The 27,361-nt window shown below is 40.1% G+C and overlaps 2 protein-coding genes across 11 annotated transcripts in view; one reads left to right on the forward strand and one right to left on the reverse strand.

The window, feature by feature from the left end:
• Positions 1-2: 2 nt before the first annotated feature.
• On the forward strand, positions 3-5,301 carry PDHB (pyruvate dehydrogenase E1 subunit beta). Of its 2 annotated transcripts, XM_067003230.1 has the most exons (10): positions 27-107; positions 144-189; positions 317-424; positions 505-567; positions 645-680; positions 767-1,052; positions 1,938-2,048; positions 2,663-2,754; positions 3,233-3,374; positions 3,732-5,301. In XM_067003230.1, exons 1-10 carry the CDS (start codon positions 55-57, stop codon positions 3,875-3,877), a joined length of 1,083 nt encoding a protein of 360 aa, XP_066859331.1. In that variant the 5' UTR covers positions 27-54; the 3' UTR covers positions 3,878-5,301. The 2 variants fall into 2 exon arrangements, with proteins under 2 accessions (XP_047928266.1, XP_066859331.1); XM_048072309.2 differs by having other exon boundaries at positions 3-189.
• Positions 5,107-27,361, reverse strand: part of PXK (PX domain containing serine/threonine kinase like) — a 35,900-nt gene continuing 13,645 nt past the window's right edge. The window contains exons 4-19 of one of the 9 annotated variants that reach the window (XM_048072265.2): positions 25,729-25,915; positions 23,704-23,781; positions 23,473-23,546; positions 22,512-22,586; positions 21,219-21,323; positions 20,954-21,055; positions 20,083-20,244; positions 18,645-18,762; positions 18,136-18,214; positions 15,906-15,954; positions 15,234-15,311; positions 14,737-14,823; positions 14,119-14,188; positions 13,075-13,134; positions 9,286-9,369; positions 6,058-6,196 (exon numbers count right to left, since the gene is read on the reverse strand). In XM_048072265.2, coding sequence (XP_047928222.2) covers positions 9,314-9,369; positions 13,075-13,134; positions 14,119-14,188; positions 14,737-14,823; positions 15,234-15,311; positions 15,906-15,954; positions 18,136-18,214; positions 18,645-18,762; positions 20,083-20,244; positions 20,954-21,055; positions 21,219-21,323; positions 22,512-22,586; positions 23,473-23,546; positions 23,704-23,781; positions 25,729-25,915 — 1,380 coding nt within the window. In that variant the 3' untranslated portion in view covers positions 6,058-6,196; positions 9,286-9,313. Of the gene's footprint in view, positions 6,197-9,284; positions 9,370-9,637; positions 9,673-13,074; positions 13,138-13,197; positions 13,495-14,118; positions 14,189-14,736; positions 14,824-15,233; positions 15,312-15,905; positions 15,955-18,135; positions 18,215-18,644; positions 18,763-20,082; positions 20,245-20,953; positions 21,056-21,218; positions 21,324-22,511; positions 22,587-23,472; positions 23,547-23,703; positions 23,782-25,728; positions 25,916-27,361 lie in introns of those variants that run through there. The other 8 variants (XM_048072262.2, XM_048072290.2, XM_048072280.2 and 5 more) reach the window with 8 other exon arrangements.

The raw sequence follows: 27,361 nt of genomic DNA on the forward strand, positions 1-27,361 counted from the left end.
GAGCTGGGCGCGGGGCCGCGCTGCTCCCGCCGCCCCGCAGAGGACACGGCCAAGATGGCGGCGGGCCGGGCGCTGCGGCTCCTGGCGCCCCTCGGCTGCCGCCTCCCGCAGCACGGCCCCGCCGCACGGCGCCTGCTGCTGCAGCAGCCCCGCCGCGGCCTCCGCCTCTCCGCCGCCGCCGCCATACAGGTAAGGGGGCGGCGTCCCCCCGAGGGGGAGCCCCGGGGAAGGGCTGGGAGGGGGGTGGGGGGGGGTTGTCCCGGTGCTCCGGGAGCGGTACGAGCGCGGCGCCCCCCCGGTCGGTGCCGCCCCGCAGGTGACGGTGAGGGACGCGCTGAACCAGGCGCTGGACGAGGAGCTGGAGCGGGACGAGCGCGTTTTCCTGCTCGGGGAGGAGGTGGCCCAGTACGACGGTGCCTACAAGGTGAGCGGCCGCCGTTACCGGGCCGGGGCCGGGGGTGGGGGCCCAGCCGCGGGGGCTGACGGCGCTTTGCTGCCCCGCAGATCTCCAGGGGGCTGTGGAAGAAGTACGGGGACAAGAGGATCATCGACACCCCCATATCCGAGGTACGGCTTCGCCCGTTTCACGCCTAGGAGGTCGGCTCAGTGCCCCCCGTGCTTACCCGCCGTTTGTTTCTTTGCAGATGGGCTTCACGGGAATCGCCGTCGGCGCCGCCATGGTCTGTAAACTCACATTCCTTCTTAATTACTCCGTAAAATAAACCGCTTTTTGTTAACTTACCAACCTCTCATCTGACTTCAATAGGCAGGGTTGAGACCGGTGTGCGAGTTCATGACGTTCAACTTCTCCATGCAAGCAATCGATCAGGTCATCAACTCGGCTGCCAAGACGTGCTACATGTCCGCGGGGTCCATCCCCGTGCCCATCGTCTTCCGGGGCCCCAACGGGGCGTCCGCTGGCGTGGCTGCCCAGCACTCGCAGTGCTTCGCGGCGTGGTACGGGCACTGCCCAGGACTCAAAGTTGTTAGTCCTTGGAGCTCAGAAGATGCCAAAGGCTTGCTGAAAGCGGCAATTCGGGACGATAATCCAGGTGAACGCAGATCACGGTGGTATCTAGCAGTCATTCTGCCTCATTTTGAAAAAAAAAATATGTATATATATCTTTTTCAACTTAAAAACGCCTCAGGTCTATTGATGCTGATACTAGTGGTCATTTGGCTTGCTAGCAGTAGCCTCTGATTTTGTGCTGTTGCCAGTTCTGTCTTTAATGGTAGTTTGGTACCAATCTGAAAGCTTAGAAGATGCCTTTATGGACCTATCGTAAAGGAGTTAAAAATGTGAGAGATGAGTCAGGAGGCGTTCCTACATATAGTGTCTGATTATATACACTTTTCAGACGATAAATTCAGAATCTCATTAACCAAAAGTTGGGTAACTTTTGTTCTTATTTCTCACAAGTACATGTGCAAAATTTAAAACATTTCTGAAACTAGAAATTCTACGGAAATAGTTCTTCGTCATGACCTTTCCCATTTTCTTTGATCTAGTTTGTGGAGCTGAGTGTACAGGCTCAAATTTTACAGTCTACCTTTTTAAAAACAAAGGCTTTGTAAGTCAGTTACCTTTATCAGCATATGCTTCCCAGCACATATTTTGTCAGTTTTTGTTGTGTTTTTTAAGGAAGAAACATACGAAGCTCTTTAAATCTTGTGTAAAGACCTATCACTGTCATGTACCAAAAGCTAGATACCTTATCATGTTTAAGATAAACTTTAGACAATTTTAAAAATGATTCAGTAGCAATGAGTAAACTGTTGATGATGATGTTATTATTATTATTGTTTCTGCAAATGTACTGAAGTCTTTGTTGCCTGGACAGAGTTAGTATCTTGAGCCAGTCTGCTGCAATAGTTCCTCATAAGCACAGTCCTCTTCTTGTAGAAGTACGAGTTAATCCAATTATGTTTTGTTCTAGTTGTGATGCTGGAAAACGAATTGCTGTATGGTGTTCCCTTTGAAATGTCTGAACAGGCACAGTCAAAGGATTTTGTTGTTCCAATTGGAAAAGCCAAAATAGAAAGGGAAGGTAAGCCAAGAACATGGTCTATGTATCTTTACTAAGTGAACTGCCTGGGGACTGTTGTTTGTTTGTTTTTAAAATTCAGCTATTGAGAAAGACTCCTGTCATGGGACGCAGGAAAGTGTTTCAAATATCAATGCTCTTTGTACCATAGTATACTTAATTGTGCTGTTCCCTGTATAAAGAAAAATTACCTGATTCCCTGTATCTCATTTCAAGCAGCACCTTTCTAAAAGATTTGTTCTTTACTACAGGGATAGTGTAGGTGATGGGCACGGAAACTTTTTTTCTTCACCTTTAGTTTTGTTTTTTTTCAAAAATGAATAAGATCGCTGTAGCATTTCAGCCTCTTTGTTCATAATTTACCACTGAATGATACAAATGCTCAAAAGGGAATATATAAAAGCTATTAAATATCTCTGAATTAAAAGATAAAGGTCGTGTCTTCACATAGTCCTACTACCACTCTCCATGCTAAGCACGGGTGTGGAACACTTAACATTTTAACTAAATGAAAGGGACTTAAATTTACAATAGAATACTAACGCTACCTTGAAAAGAATCTAGGGCTTAGAGAAAAGCTTTAAGTCTTTATTTGCTTTTTTAACACCCTTTTCTAGGAACTCATGTTACATTAGTGTCACACTCAAGACCTGTTGGACACTGTTTGGAAGCAGCTGCTGTACTGGCCAAAGAAGGTGTAGAATGTGAGGTGCGTGGGGTTTCTGTTGTTTCTCCCTTTCCCTGGACTATGACAAAAAGGCAAGCAGTGTCCTTGTTCAGGCTCTGCAAAATGTCAGTTTATAAACTACACGCTTCTTATATTTTAAGTGCCTTAGCAGTCAATAAGCCAAGCATGCGTGTTACATGTTTCTGCATTTGATGTTTTCAGCACAAAATTAAGGCAGAACTACTAAAGATGTTCAGATTGGCCTCTCTATATAAGCAGAACAATGATGTTCCCTATCAGCGTGGTTGTATCTATTTATAGCAAGACTCATCTGCCTGACACTTTCCAGGCGCCACCAAAACTGTTCTGCAGAGTCTGTTAGGATAAAGTTAATGAAATTACTAACTTTAGGTCTTATCCTCAAAGTCAGAATAGATCAAAGTGCTAGAGGACAGCGTACCCAAACAGTAGTAAATGATATGCTTAGATCATAGCAAAACTCACTCAGTGCCTTTTTCAGGTGGTAAATCTGCGCACCATTAGACCAATGGATATCGAAACGGTGGAAGCCAGCGTTATAAAGACAAACCACCTTGTAACTGTAGAAGGAGGTTGGCCACAGTTTGGAGTAGGAGCAGAAATCTGTGCCAGGATCATGGAAGGTACTGAGATTTGCAATGCGCAAGTTGATCTCATTTCCTTGTCTAAATTCTGATGACTTTTTGATAAAGCCAGATGAAGAGAAACTTAGTCGGAGCTCAAGTGTTGCTGTCTTGCTCTAATGATGTTCATATGGTCAATTCAGCTGGCTTTCTGGTGTAAACCTTACCCTAGGAGCCTGACTGTGAGAAGCAGGATGGTAACTTTTTGTCTAAACCGTAGTGCATGCTGATGAACAAGCAGGAACAGCTATCTCTGGAACTAAGGGAAGAAAACTGTTGAAAGTATATTAAGACTTAAACACTGAATTAACAGAAAACCATAGTGTGCAGCAACCTGACACCTGTCTTCTGTTTCAGGATCTGCCTTTAACTACTTGGATGCTCCAGCTGTGCGTGTTACCGGTGCAGACGTTCCTATGCCTTACGCAAAAATTTTAGAAGATAACTGCATACCTCAAGTGAAGGATATAATATTTGCAGTGAAGAAAACTTTGAATATCTGAGTTGTAAATACATGTTTTAAAGTCCTGCTTTAAAAAGCATTAATGGTGTAAGGCAAGTTGTATGCATAACTTTGTTGTATAGCTACATTCTTTTGTACGGTAAAGTACAGTGATCTCCCAGAATATTTATATGGCTACGTGTAACAGGGTTACCTTCTAAGCCACACTTGATATAAGCAACAATGTGGTAATGCTTGTCTGTTAGTCAGCGTGTACTTCAGCTGTACAGGTGGGTTAGGATCTCTCCATGTATTCAAAATTCATAGGGAAGAAAAAAAACACTTGAATTTCTGCTTGGCTTGCAATTATCAGACTACCTATGTTTAACTGACTGTGATGGTGGATGAGTGCAAAAAGGTAGTAAAAGGAGAATTTCCCCTGAATTTAATCCTGGAACGCTGCACGGCTCTCTAGGAGCTATTTGCAAGGCTTATTGATGGTGAAGAATCAAACTGGAGTTGAGCAAAGCCTTGCTTTCAGCAAGTGCAGCTATCTGTACAAAGTGGCCTGTGGTATGGGTTAAGAGATAGCTAATGTGCTTAGTTCGAAAAGTATTCTTTCATCACACAGAAAAGCTTCTGCACACAAGCTTAAATAAAGATCCTGATCCTCTTCGGTATGCAAGGGGAAATACTATCTATTTATTCTTTACTAGCTGTCACGTACAGCGATAAAACACTTGCTCATATTTTTTTGCTTTTATGTAGTTTTTTTAAAACTTGCCAGAGGGACTAACAATGGAATGCTCAAACAATAGTTCTTCCATGGGGGAAAAAAAGGTATTTTATTCAGAGTTGGGTAATAAACTATTTATTCAAAAGTAGTAGTTGCACAGATTGTGTCTGAAGAGCTGGGAAAGAGTTGTGGTAGCTTTAAACTGCTTAAGCTGCAACCACATACCGGGGTTTAGCTAAGGGGCTATTCCTGACAGGTAGGTTTTGGTCAGCAGCTCCTGTTACTGTCCTGGTAAGAGAGTAAGCATTCCCTGTAGCAGTCTGCAGCATGGCTTGCTCTCTGTAGTCAGGAAAAGCTGCCTTTCCACTGAACTGTTGGAGAGGAGATACTTACCTCTCTTAAGCAGACGGAAGAGCTTAGGTCCTATTTCAGTTACAAGCCAGGAATACCTCTCAGGGTATTTCCTGGTAGCAGAAGTGCTATTAGGCTCTTAGAAGTCTGGCTTGCAAGCAGAATTCTATCAGAATACATCCACCACCACACTGCAGGAGGAATTCCATTAACATTTTAATAAAAATGACTGAATATCACAGGTTACATGAAACTTTGTACAGACATTCTCTGCATAGTAACAAACACTGATGTATCTGAATTTAAAAAATGGATTATCTATAATCCTTTAAAGTGCAATTTAAGGTTTTAGTCAAATCAAAAAGGATCTTTCAATAAAGTTTACGCTGTAAAATTAACTTGAAGTCCCATTTAAGTAAATCATGAATAATATCCCGGTGCCCTATTAACTCCCATTTCAACTGTTTCCTTACTTAAAAAAAGTTTCCTTTAGAGTTGCAGGTAGGATGTCTATTTAAACAAATTTGAGACAGCATTTTTTACTCCACCAACAAATAGGGTGGGAATAAGATTTAATTCTCCAGTTCCCTCACCTGTGCAGTACACTTTAAAGGTTGGTTTGGTGCGTTTTATTTTTTTGGATTACCTAAAACAAAACCTGTTGATTCAATGCAGCAAGAGTTAGATGAGTTACAGTTACATGAATAGTACTGAAAAATCTTACAGCAGACTAAAACTAGATTCCTGTAATTTGAAAAGAAAAGTGGGGAAACAGAACTAGAAAAAAAATGCTTTAATTCACCTGGATCGTGGACGTTCCTATTTTCAAATTTTTATTCAGCTATACAGCCCTGATAGTGTAGCTAGAGAAAAAAGTTCTTAAAACCAAATAAAGAAGGGAGTACTTAGCATGGCAACGCAATCCACAGTGTAGTGCTGCTGCTCAAGGAAAGCTGAAAGAGGGGTAAAACGGAGTTACAGTGTGGTTAGCCGCTCTATGCTGGTGAATGTCGCCACGCAGACGGGCCTTGTTCCGAGACAGCACAGGAAGGGGAAGGGGAATTCAATCCTGCTGTAACCGGTAGCCTCAGCTGATCCTGGGAGCACTGTAGTCACACGTCTGTGTTTTCTTCAGAGTTCCTTTCTGAAAGTTTTGAATGGAGCTGAGTAAAGCTCCTCGGCTTGCACTGACGGCGGGCTGAGGGCTCGGCTGCATTGGCACCTCTGTACTTGGAGGAGGAGCTGCTGGTGGCAGGGGCGGCGGTGGCGGTGCTGGGGGTGTCGACGATGCTCCTGTTGAGTTGAGGAGAGAAAATGTCGTTTGAGTATGCCAAGGAGGTCCTGCCGCAGAGTGCTGTGGCTGTGTAGCCAGACTAGGTCAGTCCTGCACTAGTCACATCATCCCTTGAAAGCAAGTGCAGTGTGAAGAACAGAACGGGTGAAAAATGCCAAAGTGATCAAATCCCTCTATCTGCAGGTGAGTCGTCTCACCTGAGACACCTCTGAAAAGAAGCCTGAAGTGCCTCAGTACTCAAGGATGCAAAACATGACTCAAATGTGATCTCGCACTGAGGGAAACAGAGATAATTAACAGGGCTCCCCAGGCTCAGCTTCTATTGTGTGTCCCCAGTGAAGCAGTTTGCTCTTTGGGTCACAAACAGTACCAAATACTGGGAGCAAATCTTACTAACTTCATATTTACATGACTAACGTTACACACGTGGACCACACTGCTGTAGTATTTGTGACGATTGGTCAGGTTATATTTATTTTTTAGATGACTAACTGCAGATAGAGGTTTTATGAAAATGTTTTACACTTTCACTGTCAGACCATCCAACCATGGAGAAACAAGCAAATGCTTGTTTCAGAGGCCAAATGAATCACAACAATCTGCCACTCACACCACTTGCCTTCTGCCTGTACCCCCACCTTACAGTCTGGCCCTTGCTTTTGACCCCAGTCACATCCCTCTCGTGTTGTCTCATCGTGCTTCAAGCTCCGTGGCCTGACAACTTGCAGGGAGAGGGCTGGGAAGCCAGAGACCAGAGCTCTGCATGCAGGCATCTAACCCATCAGTGAGGATCCTGGCAGCTCAGATCCAAGCAGATGGCCTGACTTGCCCCAAGCTGCTCTCCTGAACCCCCTGCTCTTGTGCAACTCAGCTGCTGCACATTACACCGTAATTTCTACACAAGTAATCAAAGATAAACGGCAGGAGTAAGAGCAAAGGCCAGAGGTGACCCTGTGGTGTTCCACAAGACAACCACGTGAAGGTGGCATTTGCAGCACATCCCAAGCTGTATGGGAACGATGGGCCTGTCTTCTCCTATATTCTGGAATGAGGAGGGGCATACGGCTTAAGATTTTAGGATTACTGAATGATGAACTTTAACTCCATTGTCTAGTTCATGAGTTACTCCAAAATATGGCTAGAGAGACAAATGACATCTATAGCCAACACCTGGTTTTGGTAACTAACCTGCAAAGAGGAATATGCCAGTAAGCCGCAAGAACTATGATACTTTCGGACAAAAGAGCAAACAACCTGAGGCCAGAGAAGAGATTATGGTTTCTGAAGTAGGAATGCTTGCTATGAAGTAAATAAATACCAAGAAGTTAATGGAAATTGTGTGACATGGATTCAAGAAGTACTCAAAAAGATAAAGCTCAGCCGCAGAAAGCAAAAAAAGGTGTCAAGATGCTCTCTGGGCTCTGCTTCCCTCTCAGTTTCTCACTAATGCTTGCTCTCAGACTAACAGGCAATAGTAAAAAAAAGAAGCTGCTGTAATAAAGTAGTTGTATTAGATGAAAGTCATAACTCAAAGCTCCTTCATTTTCAATTTGTACCAGTCTTTAAGAGAGAGTTTTACCATATGGTACCAAGCGCAAAATAACGAGTATTTACACAAAGCATTCTATTTTGCCAATGAACATTAATACACGCTACGATTACAGCACTTCAGACTCACAGAAGAAATTCTCATTGGCATGAAAACCCTTCTCTGTGACAAGAAAAGGGAAGTCTATCGGGCTCTTGTTTTCACACTCCTCCCTTTCAGAAGTAATATTCAAGTCTTAGTAGAAATACCAGAGATCAACTGGAACAATTTAACATGCCCGTTGCATGTGGATCAACTACTCTCTTAAGTAATCAGAACATTGCACAATGTTAGCATGAACCGAAATAGCAAATTGCATATTGATGCCTCGAGGTCATCTAAATATCCAAACCTGTGTTTTTACAGTAGCCAAAGATGTAAGACAATTTGTTTTTAGAAACACTGGAAAATCATCCCCTAGGCTAGTGTCCTGGTTCTCATGTCTCTGTATACAGACTGACAGCATAGCACAGCAAAGCAAAACTTGACAATTTGCCACAGGAAGAACAAGACCAAGAACAGTTAAAGTAATCACTTTCGAGGTTGAACAGAAAGGACTGGCGTCCCAACGCTAGCATCAAACTTGGGATCAGATTAACAGCTGTGAAAGAGCCAAGAACAGCTCATCACAAAGGAGATGGCCTTGGTTAAAGGTTGGACCAGATGCTCTTAGAGGTCTTTTGCAACCTAAACGATTCTATGAAAGAGATACAAGAGTTGTAGAGAACAAAGACAAGATTTTTAGCTGGAACAGCAAGATGAGATCAAAGAGGTTACGCAAGTAGTTGTACAAGACACAACAGGGAATGATCATGAGATCAGCGGCAAGGGCTCTGTGGAATACAAATACTAATATATTCAGCAAAAGGTGGTACACATTTGACAAAGGTAAAAAGCCACTATATAGGAATTATTAGGCCAAGTTTCCATGTGTTACCTTCGAATTTTGGTCTGGCTATTTTAGAATTGTGTCATAAAGGAGAGGGAAGTAGAGGGAGAGGCCACCTTTCTTCCTGGAAGTGCATTAAGTTCCTCAGGACTAAATATTCTTGAAATATTTACAACATCACACAGTTGAAAGAAACTCTTATGAGATCTTACACCCTATCTCTGCCTTAAAACTCAAAAACACGCAGGTTTTAAGATGGTATCTGACTAGCTATGACTATTACATATTGAACCTGTTAATGAAGAGTGTGATTCTGAAAATCCTTCAAATCCATTCATTTCAATTAGTCACACTGTCCTTCCCTTCTGGACATGAGTGGTGCAAAGGAAATCTTAGTTGACTCCAGTGTACTTGCACACAGCTGCATCTACTGATAAAATTGTTCTGCCCAACAATGAAGTATTTTCCCATATTTACCAGGAAAAATATTTCAGACAAGTGCTCAATTATCACTAGCCCTTTCCAATACATATGTTGGAAGGAGTTGCCTGCAAACACACATTTACTCATTTACACAGTTATAAGAATAAAACACTCAAACAAGAACTTACCAAGGGTTTTTTTACAGGGACATTTTTGTTAAGAGAGTGTGTTAAAAGGAATAGGAAGTAAATCAGATGCTGTAAACTTGATGCCTGAATTGAAACAAAAACTTAATTATGAATTTAAAGTGACAGTAATTGTGCAAATAGCATTAAAAAATTGCTGAGAATGGGATGCAAACAAAGAAAATCATTTTAGTGATAGTTTTTAAAGATGCTGTATTTCATTAAAATAATCCATAAGAATGTTCCGATCTTTTTCTTCTATTCCCTCCCAATACTAAGCAAGTTTAAGATTTGCATTCAACTTTCCCATACAGAAACAGAGCATCTTTAAAGAGATAAATCAGCATGAGCTTACTTTTCCGAAAATTCACGTTCAAAATGATGCATGCTCTATTGAAGACAGCAGAGAAAGAGAGAGGACACAAGTTAATCATCCAGATCTCGTGTCAAAGTAAGAAAAACAGATAGTGTTAGCTGAAAAGTTAGTACAAAAATCAATACATTCTCATTCACTGAAAAATATGTGGGGATAGCAGATTGATTTTTTTCATATTACATATACAATGCTGTGAATTCTGAACAACGAACCACCATTTTCCAGGCTATAAAGGATTATTACACCTGATGTACAAATGCAACACACATACTTTCAATTGCACATGCTATAATTCAAGCTTTACAGTATTAAAGTGCATTGAGAGATATTTAGCAAGAAATCTGAAGGAATATTAGCCACAGAAGATGAAATTCATTCAGCTCGTGGAACACGTCCTGTCATGTTAACACCTGTATTTACACTTATGCTGCATGGATCAAACACTCAAGAACAGCGCTTGCTAAAGCATTAAAATGGTCTTATAGACAGCTGAAGAGCAGAAAAGATGCACCATATGGCTCTTCGGGAAACATATGTTGTACTGAAGGATTCAGAACTACTGGCACAGAAAAAGCTAAAGTACAGTACAACTCTCTCACCTTATTCTCACAGGGAAGCACAGGGCAGCAATACTATTTATTGATATCACTTAGAAGGGGTTGGCCAAAATGGCACCCTCCAAACTTCTATTGTAAGAGAGCTTGCAGGAATGTTATGGGCTTACTGGATTTAGAGAAAACGTAGTGAAGTTTTAAATAACCCATACCACAGTGTTCTACATCCCTTCTGATCCTAGCCACAAAGAAAAGTAACAGATTTTCAAGGAAGCAAAGTAGACAAAAGAGGGGAAAAAAAAATAAATCAAACTTTCAAGAGAGAATGTCAGAAACACAGAAGTTACGTTAGGCTCATTGATCTAAACAATGCATTTCAAAGATGGTAGTTATCCAGGTATCTGTAACAAAACTGGCCCAAGACAACCATTCTAGTTAGCGAGGAACTCCCATGAGAATGCAGGTCTCTACTAGACACCTCTCCCCTCAAAGCAGGTAACATACTCAATCCTACAGCTGCAGTCATCGTAGCTGCACTCATTTTCATTCATAGTATGATCTGCATTGACTAGCTGCGATCATTTTCATTCCTAGTACGTTTTGCATTGACTATACCAAGCACTCCACCACTGCAAGCGAAGTCTCACACTTTGTTCAGAGAAGAAGCACATCTCAAAGTGCAAGAAACCCCCTGAAAGAGGCTCCTTCCCCAGGCCATGGCAGCCTGGAGCCCATTTACCTTTGGTCAGTGTTTCTGGCTCTGTACATACCCACAAACTACATTGAAGGGGGTGGTTACAGGCCACAAGGGCAGAAGCTTCTGTTGGATACACTTTTCCCTATCAGCCTTCTTTTTGGTTTGGCACTATATCAGCAAGATGCTTTAACATGCCATGATACTAACACACCACAACCAAACCAGGAAGACAGACTAAAAGCCTCATTCCCCTTTTGAGGGTCATCTCACCACACTGGTATCCACAAGCAATTTTGGTTTAGAGGTAAATATCCTTAGCAAACCAAAAGAAACAGGAAAAAAAAGAGAGAGAAGCTACAGATGCATGAACTGTCACAAAAAAAAGTCCTACCATGGGGCCAGTGAGTCTTGCAACAGGTCATGAACAGCACAGTTGCACAGAAAAGCTACAAGGACAATGCTGCTGGTGAAAAATCAAACATACTACCTTTCTCTTGGAGCTAGTATCTGAAGTTTCTTCTATAAATTCTACTAACGAAAGCATTCCTGAAATGGTGACACTTGTCTTTACGCCAAATCAAATGCATCGATACCATCAGCCCACTAAAGCACTCCCTGATTTGAATGCAGGTCAGGCACTGTGCACCGTGTCAGGCACAGGGCAGATCACTAAAAGTCTCCAAGTGCACACTGCCAGCAGGACAACCACCAACACTGTGAAAGGGTGGGAACATCAGAGCCAAGTTTTTGGGCCAAAACACGAGCCGTTTTTAGCCATTTGAGCCATGTCTACACACAAACCTGCACCACATGCTCAAAACTTGAAAGAGCTTGCAGTCAAGTTCCAACACACTTGAAAGCCAAAATGCAAGTAAAAGGTACTTTTATTTCAGAAAGAAAAATGTTTTCTAAATCCCCTTTTGAAGGCATGAGATTGTCTTTTGCGTTTTCAGCTACTTCCTTTTTTAAAGCGTACAGACCTTGAAATAAACCCTCCAGCTAGCAGTCAATGCATCCAGAGAACAGAGCTGTTATTGTGCAACACAATAACTGCAATTAACTTGTTTAGAGTAACTGGAAGAAGTTAGTTCAGAAAACATACACTTCAACGTGCTCTTAACTTGAAGGAGAAGTGACTAATTTGAATTTCGGCACAAATGATTTGAAACTCAAACTCACAAGCTGTAGCATCCTTTGAAAGGCCACCCACAGCAAACAAATTTGATTTCCTCACTTTGGTTAACAAGTTGTACTCTACAGAAAGCTCCTGTGAGTAGGAATTCTATAGCACGAGTTGTCATAACAGACAACGTTACAGACAGCTTCCCTTCCAGATATATATTCCATTAACATCTTTTGCTGTTAATGTTTGCCAGCGCTACTTTTCTAGCCTTTCTGACTGAAACCCATCAACTGTAGCTCAATATTCAGATTTGCAATCAAACTTTCACAAGTATTTCTATTTCTGGCAATGCCCACTCAAGCAGATTCCGCACCACATCCCACCACCTGTCCTAAACATTAGCAAAACTGTCTGCACAGCTACCTAGCAAATTGGAAGAGGGAACTGGCCAAAAATAAAGTGCTTATTTTTGACCCAAATCAGTTTCTGATTTGTTTCTCTGCATAAGCAGCTCTACTGGTGTTACCAGTGGGCTAGCGCAGACGAGGTTTATGCAGCCTAAGCCACTCAATTTGTCGGACACAAAACCTCTGAAATTACAACACAGCAGTACAGGTGTAAACAGACAATACACAAAAACAAGGGATCAACAAACAATATTTCAGAGTCCCCTGGCCATTAACATCAGAACAAATGTATATTGCAACATGAAAGCCAGAAAATGTCTGGAAGGTAGCAATACTGGTAGGACTAGACTAACAGAGATTTTGAAACAAACACTTATACTCTATGGGTAAATCACACAGGTATACCACAAGAAAAGGTTATTAAACAAAAAGAAACTGCATTAAGAAGTTCTCTATGGCACTCAAAAGAGAGCAAATGCCCACACTCAGGCTGATACAAGATAAATGCCATCTCCTGTGTTCCATCCTTGTAGACCATCATCCCATAATCATCTTTGGAAATAATACAGTTAGGGAGGTTTAAAAAAAAAAAAAAAAAACAAAGAAAAAGACACTGTAATGACTCTTGAGCTTACCTGCTGTAGAGGGCGGAGTGGGGGATGATGGAGATGTTAATGGGGAACTCGCCCCAGAGCCTGCTAAATAAAACAACAGTCTAGTAACTAAAGCTGTGATATAAAATTCAACACAGTCAGACAAGACAGATTGTTGAAAACAGGCCAACTTTATTGACTGATGGTTCAATCCTGCTTCCACTGAAAACTTGGGAAAAATTCCCATTCATACGGATATTGTCATTCCGACCCAGTCTGAACAGAGAGGCTTTATGGCACATAGTATCACAGAGAAGGTCCAAACACATTAGAAGCACACTCAACAGTACTCCTCAATGGGAAACCCTTCTTTTCTGTTGCTTAGGCTGTTGGATTTCAGCGTCCAAATTCTGTTTTCCTTAAGAGTTGTGCCACTGCATGGATGGCACCCCATTTCTCCTTCTAAGAGATGATTTTTAGTCAGTTGGCTGTACTCCACAAGTTATTCTGATATCTGACAATTCATGACAATAGGCTGCTTTCAGACACATTTTAACCATGCAAGATAACTCTGTCAAACTTTTCATTAGTACAGACCATTCCTTTTAACTACAGGACCTGTCAAATGCTTTGTTGTTTTAGAAATTGACACTGAAGCAGCAATTGAAAAGATATGTTTTTCATTCATCTTATTACCTTACTACAGGATACAGATCACCCTAGAGCTCCTCTCTGAAGGCTGCATCATTGAATGGCCCAAATAATCAATGGTATTATTATGCCACTCAAATGTCAAACAGATTGAAGAGACTGATTTTTTTTTTATTATTTTTTTTTTGAGGAATGGAGCACAGAAGAGAGGACACACTGTTTTATATTAGGTAGCTGAAAAACTAAAACTGATGGCATTTTTAAGCCCTCAATTTATCTATTATTAAATACCCAGAACAGTGCTATCAGGCTTTGGTAGTCCAATATTACCATGTAAACTGATGGTGACCCTGGATCTTTTAAGCCAAAATATTATAGGAACAACAAATAAACTGTCATAGCTGTGTAGAAGCAAACTCTTCTGTCTGTAGTTACCTGAGTTATTTGAGTTGCTGTATTTTGCTGAGTGTTCTTCCCCACTTTCATAGGCGGAGCGTTTTGACTTCTTTAAACAAAGCAAAAGAAACAGAAGGTGCAAATGAATAACCTCTTTCCTTGATGAGGACTGAGCTGACACACAGATTTGTAACAGCCATCTGCTGTATCACACAAGGTTTATCAATGCTCAACAGTGCTCTCCCTGCATCCAACATGTGGCAGTAATGTGCTCAAATACCTCCAGGCAAGCAAAAAGGACAACTTCAGTACCCTCTGACAGCAAGGGAAATGCAGAAAACTGACCCACTAAAAAGGATCAGAAACACAGCGTGCTATAGAAGCACAAAAAAGGCTCCAAGACCTTCACTGGGCAGCAAGCAGCAGCAGCACAGGCTGTTATCTGTGTATTAGGTATTAACTAAGCCTGTTTTCATTAAATAACCTCCAACGGGTTAAACTAATATACAAGTCAGCTACCATTTAGGAAGAGTTATCACTTCAAATATGGAAGTAGTACAGAAAAGCACAGAACAGAACACAGCAGCACACCTGTGGTTGTTCATGCTACACATTCAATAACTTTCTGTGTGAGAAACCTATTTAAAGGCTGATTACCTTTCTTGCTAAGATCTTCCTTTTCTTTTTTTCTTCTTCAGAACCATGATGAGACTGAGCTCTTGTCAGTCTTCTGTGCTGGTGAATCTTCAGAATTAAGGGAAAACAAAAAAAGACAATGTTAAGATCTCAAATATTCTCAGACAAGGCACATGCTTGGCATGCAAGAAAAAACACTGTAGTCACTTTGCACATTTAGTTTTCTTTTTTCATGTTTAACTCTAATCTTTACTGTTGCTGGTAGAGTATGGAGCCTCACACTGAAGTTAAAATGATCCTTTAACTTAGGAGTCACTGTGAAGCTGTACCACTTAAAACAGTATAATGCCATACATTCATCAGCTGTTCTACAGCTCCTCAACGCTGTATTTTTGGGAAAGCAAATCTGTTGATGAAAACCTTTATTGCTCAAAATCACAGAGCTCACTTTCACCATTTAAATGTGATAAGAGGAAACAATGTCTGTAGGGAATACAGTAAAGAAATACAGTAGTTACCAATTTCTGTTCTTCTGTTAATCTTTTTTCTATGCATTCTTTGGAAGTTTTCAATGCCTCTTTTAGCTTAGTAGGAACCTAATACAGAATGGGGAAAGAAATCATAGCACAAAATATGATAAACGAAAATACAACTTCACTGCTCAAAACTCAACATGTATCTGACCATGTTGCCCGTCTAAAGCCAGGGACAGCTAATTGTTTTGGTACTCTGGTCACATCCCCAAAATGCCATAAGGCCGACCACCACAAGACACGCAGCACATGCCTGCTCTGGGGCAGTTCCCCAATGGGGGCAAGAAGCAGCTCCCTGAAAGTCCCAGCACTGCAGCTGGCTACAACGTGCCAGTGGTCTAACCTAGCAAAATCAGATTCCACAGCCCTTAGCAATTTGAGCAAAACAAGGCTGCTAAGTAGGACACCATGATTAATCATGTAAATTAGCTCCAATACAAGAGCTACACTTGAATCACTCATGGGTCACACTGTGCCCTCTTCTAAGGGTTGATATAATTTTCTTGGGTATGATTCAGCAAAGGAATCCAAATACCAACGGGAATCACCATAAAGCCAAGTAAAGCCAGCTGTCCTCTACCCTGTTTGTTAATTGATGCATAGCTACCCACAACTTGGTGCTTCCACGAACATCAGCAAATCAACATTCAACTTTACCTTAAACTGTGGTTTCTCAGAGTTTGTTAGCAGGACATCACTGAATAATCTGTGAGTGGGTGAAAAAAAAAGGAAAAAAAAAGGAACATTATTTCCAAGAGATAGGCAGAAACAGAGGGAATGCTACTGGTACTGTTCACCTAACTCCCTCTCTTCTCTTTTCCTTCTCTGTTCTCATCCCTACCTCACTGTTTTGTTCCCCCCCCCCCCCAACACACAGGCTATGTACCGCTTTTTATTTTCCAAGCCTTGCTTTAAAATTAGCAGCATCTAGCCCTCAGAACAGAGCCACTACTGACAGCAGAAATTAGCAAGACTCTAGGAAGTATTTTGTAAGCTGAAAGAATGGCTGTAATTATCAAAGGCAGACAAGAGCATCCCAAAACAAATGCTTTTTCCTTGTAAGTACATTGATTCCTTAAAAACAGAAGATTGCCAGGGACCTTACTTACATTTCACCTAACAAATCATTGATCTTTTCAGGTGAACTCTTAGCACAACTGTTATTTTAGCATTAACAAGAACCACGTAAAAGATCAATGAGCAAACTTAACATTTCAAAATATCTGCGTTCTTGTCCATACTCTGGCAAAGGTAATTAAAGCGACTATTCTAACAGTTTCACTCTCGCCTCCATCAGCATGAGCACAAATGATTAATACTTTTCCATCCAAAACAAAGACACTAGAGGGCAATGTTAGTCTGAAAATCAACTAGTTAGTCCATTTCAAGGTACTTTGTTCTGGAGAACATACTAGAAAACTATCCCAGAAAGAGATCACCAAGTCTGGCTCACAAATAAGCATTTCAGAGATTTCTGTTGATGTTCACTACGGAAAGTTATCACAGTTCTATACTAGAGAAAACAAAATTAAATATAGAATCGAGATTGTAAGATCAGTAGTCCATGAAAAAAAAATCAGAAATAAATTAAAACAAAGGCTAAAGAAAAAAAAAGCTCACACTTGTTTACAGATAAATTTTCTGCCCCTTTCTGATTACATATCCTTGCAAAATTCAGTAAACTCATAGTTTATTTGGAATAGCTTAACAAATATTTAAGTTATATTCATCACATCACACATTATGAAAAACACTTTTGTAAAGAGTATGGGTATGAAGGGAATGTAGTACATATCCTACATAGCAGATAGAGCCAGGCATAGATTGTTTGTTCAACATCTTCTAACACTTGGATATTCCTGTATTCAGTTTTCTTACAGTATTTCTCCATACATTCTTCTCTCTACCTCCTGCTTCCTTCAGGAGCAGAGGAATGGAGGAATAGAAGGAATAGAAGGTTGGGACACGACTGCAGGGACCCGTCCCAACCCAGGAAATATGACTCTTGGAGCATACTCTAAACATCCTGCAATCCGTACGCTGTGAGATCAGACCCAGATTTAGATATGGGCAATCTGTCATTTATGAGGTCACGATTCTGGCACCTCATACTAACAAAAAGCAAGCCCACCAGGAACTGTGATTCTGTGCTCAGCACGCTGACGACACGTCGCAGCACAGTGACTGCAGACAACTTCCCTGGTAATGCTGTCTCCTAGCTGCAGGAAGGGTGGCACTGCAGACAGGTATCATCTCCAGCTCAGTCATGCACTGACACTGCTCCCTTGCTCCATCCTAATCTCACTCCGTATCTGCCTTTACTACTTCACTACATCACTAGGAGGACAGCCTGGAAGGAGATATTTTCTGTTTATGCTTCACTGAATCCCTAAACCAGCCTTGCAAGACACCAGCCAGAACTTCCGCACAACGCTTTGACCCATTCTAAATGTTGCCGCCAAGCAGAGCTAGAGATTTATTTTGCTAAGTCGTAAGTAAACTGATAGCCAAATCTACTGAAGTACATCTGAAAGGGTCCCACAAAAACATTCTTTATTCCAAATGCTTTAAATGATCTGTACATGTTCTTAATCATGCTCGCACTGCTTAATAGCTAGACCATTTGAAACCATAGCGCCACGCTAAGTAAAATGCATTCGTAACAGCTCCAGCACCCCAAGAGACAGAAATTTTAAATGAGCACCTATCATATTCACAAGCAATGGGACTATGAACTCCATCAATTTTAAACCTTCACTTGGGATACACTACACAGCCCTCAGAATGAGGAACAAATCTTTCAGATAAGGAACGAGCAAAAAGATTCTTCCTCCTTATATAATTAAAAATATTACTATGAGCATAGAACAAGTACGTTAACACTTACGGCATCTGTAAGAGCCGTGCAACTGTTGGCATGCCATTCTTCATAGCTTCACAGGTCAGAATGGATTCCAACACAGACACTACCAAAGAAAAAATAAGTATGGACACATTTTTGCACTACAGAATAGCAAACAATTTATAGTGAAAGCCTGGCACTTCTGTGTTATGCTCCCCCACATATTCCATCAACTAAGCAGTGATGAAGCTTTATGACACATGTTTTTTATTATAGTATTATTGTTACACGTACAAACTTTTCAAGAATGTTAGACATGAGGCCAGGGGATCCAGACATCTAATCACTGCACACTGTTTTATCACTCAGTTAAAAAAACATATTTATATGCTATGTATTTGAGGAAGAACACATTTGCTATTTTTTAAAATTGCTAAATAATAATTTCCGGTTACAGGCTGCAAAATCCTAGTCTCCTATTTCACAACATTTCAGCTTCAGTAAAAGGTAAGGGTAGCCAGGCTGAGACTGACATTGAGTGAATGTATACTAACCAACAAACACGGATGGTGCAGGAGGGAAGCTGTCTACTGGAATCGTATCTGGGGGTCTTCCATATGTCATTTCATACAGTAAGTGCCCAAAGCAATGTACATCAATGCTTTCTAAAGTCTGTAGAGGAACAAAAATAAAAAATAAAAATGAAAAAAACATAACTTGCCAGAACTAATTGGTTTATCCACAACTGGTTTTAAAACATTCGGTAATACATTTGAGAAAAAAGGTGGCCTTGCATGAAAAGAGGAATCATTAAGGTCCTAACCACAGCCTAACCCTGCACAACTTTTACCTCAAACGAAATCTTACCATCTCAAGCAACTGAAGTTACTTCTTTCTTTCAGCAAATGAATGCAAACCAGAGCACATTATAGTCATGTTCCGTAAAAATGCGTAAGGAGCAAATTCATTTCATACACAGCAGATTAGAGAACCGTATGTTGATACAAATCACAGATGAACGCATTTTCCTAGCTACGTCAAACAGCAAAGAATGAGATTTGTGACAAGATGACCAGCTGCCACTTTGCTGTCTTTTTATCTACCTCCCTGTAGAAACACATACCAAACAAAGCTAGGAGAGCCTCTTTCACCCCTCCTTGGGCTTGTACAAGCTGTACATATGTGCTAAGTTCCCAGACAGCATATTTCTGAGATTTCTGAATCATGTTTATACAGAAGTGGCTTCTCTTACTGGAGGATGCTTAGTGCTTTCATGGAACTAAAAGATTTGGACTAACCATGAACTTCTGATCATTTCTCTTGCTAAACACAGTAAAACTTGTTTTGCAAGGTCAGCAAGCAGCTGTCTCATGATGCTGTATGTAATTTATTACAATAAGCATTGCAAGGCAAGGCGCTAGCTAAAAGACTGTATTGCTACAACAGGGCAAATTAGGTTTAATATTTTGTAGGAAGATAGTATTTTCCTGTATAAACCTGCAGTTAATAGACACCCTTCAAATAAATTTTAAAAAATATCTTTTTTAATAGCTTGATGTCTACAAGTGTCTAATCAACTTCCACAGTGTCCATCAAAGATAAGGCTACTTATTACTCCCAGTTAGGAGTTAAATTGTGTTCCTTAAACAGACATTCAAGTGGAAAAACTTGTAGACAGTACGGATGTTCCTATGGAATACAGGCCTACTATGAAAGTGGTCTTAAAAACAAGGCTGCAGTTTACTTATATTTGTGCCAGTACGGCTGTCAAGAAAACACTAACTTGCACTCCCCTTCTGCTCACTACAGTCAGCATCTATGGTGTGCTGCAGCAAAACTTCTGTGCAGCCACACTGAAAGCAAAAAAAAAGGAAAAAAGGTGGTAGGGGATGGTTGAGGGAGACATTTTTCATTCAAGTCAGTTCTCCACAAACACTAGTTGAGGATCAAGGGATGTGTAAGAGTCAGATACATTAATTTTCTGAAACTTACATTAATTTTCCGAAACTGTGAAAAGTATGATCGATAAAATGATGGAAGTCCCAACAAGGAATTTTCTAGATCCAGTAACTTGCACGTGTCCCCATCCAACATTACATTGGCAGAGTGAAGATGGCCATAAGGAAATCCTTTCTCATGTAAGAATTTTAATACCTGAAAAAAAAATCCAAGACAGAAGCACTATCACAAGACACTCTGATGATCTCAAGATCTCAAATGCTCTGATACTAAAGCAGACACATAATAAACAAGGCCTCTAATTTGGAACGCCTGCTCAACTTGATCTTCTATCTGCATCACCTTTGGCCGACTATTCATTCCCATTTCACTGGTAACATTTCTCACAAAACAAACATTTGAAGCTAATACCCAAAGCTGGCTTATGGACACCTCCCAGAGAGACGTGGAAACTAAAAGTCACAATTCTACTAAATATTGTAGTTAAAAAAGTTAAAAAAAAAAAAAAAAAAATCAGTGACAATGATTTTGTGGTCCATATTCCATAAGCTATGAATTACTTCTTTCCCTTTTCCCCCCATGGTATATAAACTACACTACCACCTCTCTCCCACCTCAGCTCCACGTGTAACAGCTGCCTTTTTATTATTCTTTTTTTTGTTTGTTTTTTGTCAGAAGTGGCCTCACACATACATATTTAAATTCAAGTACCAGCAGTTAATCTCAATTTAAATTTAGCTTTGAAGTTCTGCTGCCAAGAAAAAAGCTTGCATGCACAAAAGTTTGTCTATTTTTTCTACTTAGTTGGTCTCAAAAAAAAACCAAAAAACCACACATCAAAACAATCACACATACACCCACCGACACATAAAGGCTGGTAAAGAAAGCAAAAAAAAAAAATTACCTCTAATATTTGTCTTCCATATGTTTTTATTTGCTGAAGTTCAAGACCTTGAATTTTTTTAGGATTGCAATACTTCTTCAGGAATGGGTCTTTTGGTTTTGCCTTTAAAAGAAGTATACATATCAAATATCATGCCCAGAAAAGCCAGGAATTCTCTTAGTTTGTTTAGCAATACATTGTAAACAGTTTTAGAAAAGACATACTATGGTCATTCCAACAAATATTCTACTATTCGAATTGCGGGAAGAGGGAGAGAAGACATTACCTTATAAATAAGGTCCTTTAGTGTCCCTTTTTCACTGAATGGCCTAATAACCAGTGCTGAAGATTCATTGGCAGTGGCAAAAGTGATTTTGTAAATATAGGGATGCTACCAAAAGAAGAAACTGTAGGTAAGTTTCAGACAACAGACTTTGTAATTAATTTTTGCTTGATTCACAAGAAACACAAGAGCTGTCTGAATTGTATGTTTGAATAATAAATTGGATTCTGCCAGTGACATTTGCTCAAGTTATTCACTCTTAACCTGAAGCAAATGCAAAGAAAACTTCACAAGGACATTGCTCAATATCCACAGAAAATCCATAAAAATCCACTGTCCTCTTTGTTTCAAAAATTAAAAGACAGGCAGTTTAGACAAATGAAGAATCCACCCCCATTAACACTTATTACATGAGCGAGGCTAACAAATTCATTCATGGTTTTATACAACTATGGCACACAAGGAAACACAGCATTAATTATTGTCATAACAGCTCTATGTCTTTAGAAATCATTGTAACGACTTCCTGGAACATTATGAAACTAAATGAGACAGCACATGTTGAAATAAATTACACATGCAACACATACATTAACTGAAATTGCTAGTTACGAAGAGACCCCTGTTCATATCTTATTTTAATATATTGGGTTTGGTCTGGTTTGGGGGTTAAAAAGCCTAATTTTCAGCCTCTTTTGGTACGTGCATCTTCCGAGTTTCAGGACTGCATGTAGAGGTTTACCCATTTAAAACACCATCCTTTTCAGCCAGTCCAGTTTTTCAGACAGACATGTCTACTGGATTTATAAGGTGTCAGTTTTATAATTTGGCATCGCACAGGAGCTTACGCTGTACAGCCTTCATCATGCTTCTAGTAAGACATTGCTGTCCCAAGTTCAAAGAACCAAAAAAATAATGACTCATTCCACTGCCTTGTGCACTGCTGCCCAAGAATATCCCCAGTACACTGGATAGCAACGACACCTAGGCAGCACTACCCTAACTGCCTAAAAGCATTGAGAAGATGAAATAAAAGCCCATGATCTCACAGTACTGTAGCAGAAGAGAAAAATACAATTAGCTACAACTCTGGAACTTCTGTAAAAATCCTGCAGGTTTATTGTTTGCACTGAGAACGTGTTAGCTCATATTGTGTGGGGAATTTAATTACAAGGGTCACACATCTTTAAATGAAAGGAAAATTACAAACTATTTCTAATAGTTTCTGCAAGATCAGCCTTTGCAAGCACTTTTCTGTGTGCTGGCACAATCTAAACGTCTTCAAGGAATACTCACAGAACAGGAAGAAAGAAGTTTCACAGCATACTGTAAGTCTTTGTCAGACAAGTATTTATCAGGGCCTAGATCAGCCTAGAAATAAATAGGGAAAGAAAGGCATCACAATATATGTTGCATTCCATAAAGAAAATATGTTCTATATTCTGCTCTCGCAAATTAAGACAGCTGCTCAAAGGTAAATTTTGAACAGCAAATTACACGCAAAGAAGCAAACTTTAAAAGGCTGAATGAGTAAGGTCGTGCTTTCACAATACAAAGCATCTGACCTTACAGTAAGCAAGTATTATTGCCTGCTTCCTCCTCCATATCTGACCTCTATTACTACCCCTATATGAACTCTGCCAAACCCAAACTGAGGCACTGTGTAAACTATGAACTAGTAAAGCATAACTCTCACCCTTCTTCCCCTCCACCAAAACCACGTCTCCTTCTATTGCAGGTTTTAGCAACACCCACCCTCCAGTAAAGTCTCACAAACAGCTATGCTGATACAACTAAGAGGGCAACAGGTTTCAACACAGGAGCATAACTGTTTAGTAACAACAAACTATTTGGAGTCCAAAAATGCCTGTGGCAAAGGAACAATTTGTGCGTCTCACCTACTAGCTTGTCAGAACAACTAAACAACCTAGTAAAAATAACCCAATATTGAAAAAGAATCGCCTTGTTACTTTTGGTGAGCTATGTGACACTATGATCGCCAGCTACATACATCATCACAACTGAAAAACAGTAAATGGGGGTGCAGGAGTGGGAACCTGGCACAGAAATTTTCAAATTGGACTTGCCACCAGAGGAAAAAAACAGAATTTTCCACACCACAAAACCAACTAAGGGCTCTCAAGATGCTTTCAAAGCCTGAGCACTTAAATCTGTCACTAACACCAGGCAGTTGATATAAACAAAATAAGGAAAGTTCATTATTAAAGACTAGAGAATACTATAAAAGTATATATACCCAGCTTAACATTAGCCGTTCCTTTGGTTGATTCTTTATCTTCATTAAGAAATATTTCTTACGTATTCGCCAACCTACAAGAAAAGAGTCATCGTCAGGTTGAATTAAAACGTTAGTAAATCACATGGCTTACAGGCAGGACAAGGTTTGTAAGCAAAGATAGTACTGTTATCTCAGGACAACCCACTGGAAAAAATAAGACAAGTTTTCACGCATACGTGTTCTTCTTACCTATATCTTTTAACGGCTCCACCACTTCCCACTTTGGCTCTGATCGGAAGAACATTGAAACATGCTGTAAGGCAATTTCTGGAAAAAAGAAATGTTTTTGAGAGACTATTTAATGTGATTTTTACACATATTAGGTAAAGTTCAATGCCAGAAGGATGCCTGCAGGAATTCAGACTCAGTCAGCAAAATCACTTTAAAAGGAAATCAGATAAAAACACAGTTAAAGGGCATTTGCATTTTTAACCTGAGAACTCAAATCCACTGAGAAAACAGAGAAAGCACTGCCTTCAGAAAACACAGCTTAGTGGGTTAGCCTTCTATTTCTACTAGATCTACATTTCCAAGCCTAAATCCAGTGCTCTTATCTAAGACTTTCCACAGCTGGAATACCCTACATTAGATTAAAAAATGTTTTTGCTGTGTCTGTAGAAGTGCTAACTTGTAAGTCTCTTAATGTGCATCTACACCATCGTTTTTAACATGCAAATGCATCATCTTTGTTTCGTTACATGTTATTCTGCCCTTTTCAGTGCAGGCAAAGGTATTTTTCTAGCTATCGTGATCCAACATGCATTTCTGAGAAGGAAAACAAAAAACAAAACAAAAACCTGACACCCTTCTGGTTACTGAATTCTCCCACAGCTGGGAATACAACTGGTGTATTCATGAAGCGATTTAAGGGGAAATCTCAGTGGGAAGTGGTGACAGCAGGGGCAGAAAGGGAACCATGCCAGCAAGGAGTTTTCTCTGACATGGCTTATCTTGGTTTAGAAACACACAGCAAAAAGGTAAGGATGCACCATATCTCTCCGCAGTCTATCCTCTCTCTAAAAATATGGTATGAAAAAGACAGGTAACAGTGCAATAAATATCAGCTCACTGCTCCGAGATTAAAAACAGACAAATTGACGGTGTCTCCAAAGACCATAGGCAACAATTTGATTGCTACTTGCTTCTCTGCAACTTGCACAAAAATAATTTTGATGAAAGCATTCAGAATTAACACAGAAATCACAGTATCTCCTACAGGATTTAAATTGTTTGCTCAGCATTAGCCAGACAAACTGCATCCTTAAAGAGTTACTAATAATCTACATCTCCTCCACAGCTTAGCATAAACATCCGGGAAATGTTCTTTGCACTTCGAAGCTGAAGACAGAAAAATGTTACATAAAGAGAGAGCAAAAAGACAAGTGAAAAGGAAGCAGTAAGTTCCTGCTTGAGTAGGCTGGCTGTGCTTTTATGAAAACAAGCTTTGCATTTTGCAAAGAGTCTGTGGTGTGGGTTTCATCACGAAGAGGAAGTTTTTCAGTCTATCATACAAACTCTAACCATTTCTAGTGGATGAAGCCAGACAAATTCAAAGAAGAAACATTTAATAATGAAGAGAACCGATCACTGGGATACTGTTTTAAGAGATTAACTCATTTTCCAATGGGGGGAACATGGCTTAATCAAGCCATGGAAAAAACATTGAACCTATCTCAAACAATCAGTTCTAGGAAGTGGCACAACCCAAAGTGATAGTGGGAGCTAGACAAGATGATCACATTTATTTCCCTTGATCTGAAAAATCTAAGAAACATGACAAATTTAAGCTTTGGTGTTCAGAAGATCAGCTGTTTTAGCAGACTACAGAACTGACAAGCTTACCTCCACCTCACACCCTGGTAAACAAATGACTTCCAACCCCCAGCCCAACCATTTATCACCAATTGGGGAAAAAATAGATTTCGGTTTCATTAGCACCCTCTCCCCAAGTTCAGCTTACATAGGTCCTGACCCTCAACACTCCTCTGTAGAATAATTCAAACATTTAGATTTGACTATCACAGCATCATTCATGCACAGACCTGGAGAAACATTATCATACCCTGCATGTGGTTATACACAAGAGTTTTGATAGCTTGTGTAGTTTTACTTCCCCTGTAATGTGCTTTAGTATAAATCCTTGCTAGCATTCATGGAAGACATGCACACATGCTAAAGAGAAGCTGTAATGCAGTTTTACAATTCCTCACTTACCAGTGTAGTTTACAGAATAGCTGTTTGGGTCCAAAAATTTTTTTACGAGTTCACAGTTAGACAGTATGTGATGGGAAGTAATTACATCGAGATAGGCCTGGAGTCCTTTCTGTCTTTCAGCTATGAATTCACGCTCCATATTTCCAATCAACTTTTTTGGAGGAAGAGGTAGACTTAGAGCTGAGATCTTAAAAAGAGAAGGAAAATTACTAACAGTGCTCTCAAAATGCCGCGGGGATGTAGACTCACAATCCAGAAAATAAAAGACTCTGAACAGTGAGCTAACTACTACATAATTCTTTCTATACCGTGTATATACAAGCTTTTATGGTTTTTAAGGTACTATTATCAGAGAGAGGTAGTCAGACAATAGCCTGCATCTCAGTGTGAAGAGATCCATAAACGGAATGACACTGAAGATGCAAGGAGATAGATTTTTGCTGGTGAGTCATGCATTTAAGATCACTACACAAAGCTTTCAGATACTAAATGGCTCCAGTTCTCAGCCAAATCCTTTGTACAACATACCTTTGCACACATACAGGAGAAGCACACAAAACAACAAAAAAAAAACACCATTTTCTCCTGCAAGATTTATGCTTTATTAAAGAAGTGCAGATTAATATCTTTCCTCTTGCCTCTACTGCTTTTATGGGTAATTTAAAGCCCTTATTATCAGTATTTTAAATTTGTAACTTCAGATATGGTGGAACTTTTCCACTTTCTTTTCTGAATTTGTTGCTATACATTTTTTAAACTGCAGCTATTTCTAGGCTGAAAGATATGTAGCAATCTACTGGCAGATATACAGTAGTTGTTTAATGTTGACGTGTGACCCAAAGCTTCAGATAAAATCTGAGAAATGCTTTAAAATAGGAAAATGAAAAATTATGCAGAAATCCAAAGCTTTATGTAAGTCAGATCAAAGAGATCATCTTTAGAAAACAAAACTAGGCTGCACGCTGTTTATATTCAATTAAATCACATGAATCACCAGAATAAATTTTTTGTGTTGTTAACACATCGTTGTCCTGCAGATCAAAGCATCTGCCCCAGGTATGCTCCATCTCCACAGGTGTTATCTTTAAGAAGGGTGTATTGCAGAAATCAATTCCATTAAATGCAACAACCTCACTTCTAAAGCAAACAGGTCACCAAGGAGAAGACGGGGACTTCTGAGGGTTTGAACAAGCCTCATTTTAACTAGTGGAAAAATGGAAGGATTAGTTCAACGAACTGTGGCGGAGGTAGCAATCCCTCTCCTTTTCTCCTCCTTGAAGACGGGAATTGTTCCCCCCGCCAAACCTTCTGGCTCTGACTACAAATCATAGACTGAAAAAGAGCTGTGGCTACGTCTGACTTACAGAAGATGTTACAAATCATCCTATCCACTGAGCTTTTATTAATGCTCTTTTACACCCAAAGGAAAAACAAAATAATAACCCCCAAAGCAACAGTGCACTACTTACAACCTGCAATTCACCAAATCAGTTTGCACACCACAGGCATACAGAACCTTTGGCAGACCACTCCTACCCCAACAGAAGTTTCTAAATAAAAACAAAATGCATTTCTGCCACGACTCACTTGAAAAGCATATCAAGTCATAATCAGCTTTACCTTCTTGACCTGA

Source organism: Anser cygnoides, chromosome 10, assembly GCF_040182565.1.
Source record: "Anser cygnoides isolate HZ-2024a breed goose chromosome 10, Taihu_goose_T2T_genome, whole genome shotgun sequence".
NCBI classification, from domain to species: domain Eukaryota; kingdom Metazoa; phylum Chordata; class Aves; order Anseriformes; family Anatidae; genus Anser; species Anser cygnoides.

Coding starts and splice junctions, on each gene's coding strand:
- PDHB (XM_048072309.2), top strand. CDS start 55: ATGGCGGCGGGCCGGGCGCTGCGGCTCCTGGCGCCCCTCGGCTGCCGC. Junction 190..316: donor CCGCCGCCGCCGCCATACAG/GTAAGGGGGCGG, acceptor GCCGCCCCGCAG/GTGACGGTGAGGGACGCGCT. Junction 3,375..3,731: donor CTGTGCCAGGATCATGGAAG/GTACTGAGATTT, acceptor CTTCTGTTTCAG/GATCTGCCTTTAACTACTTG.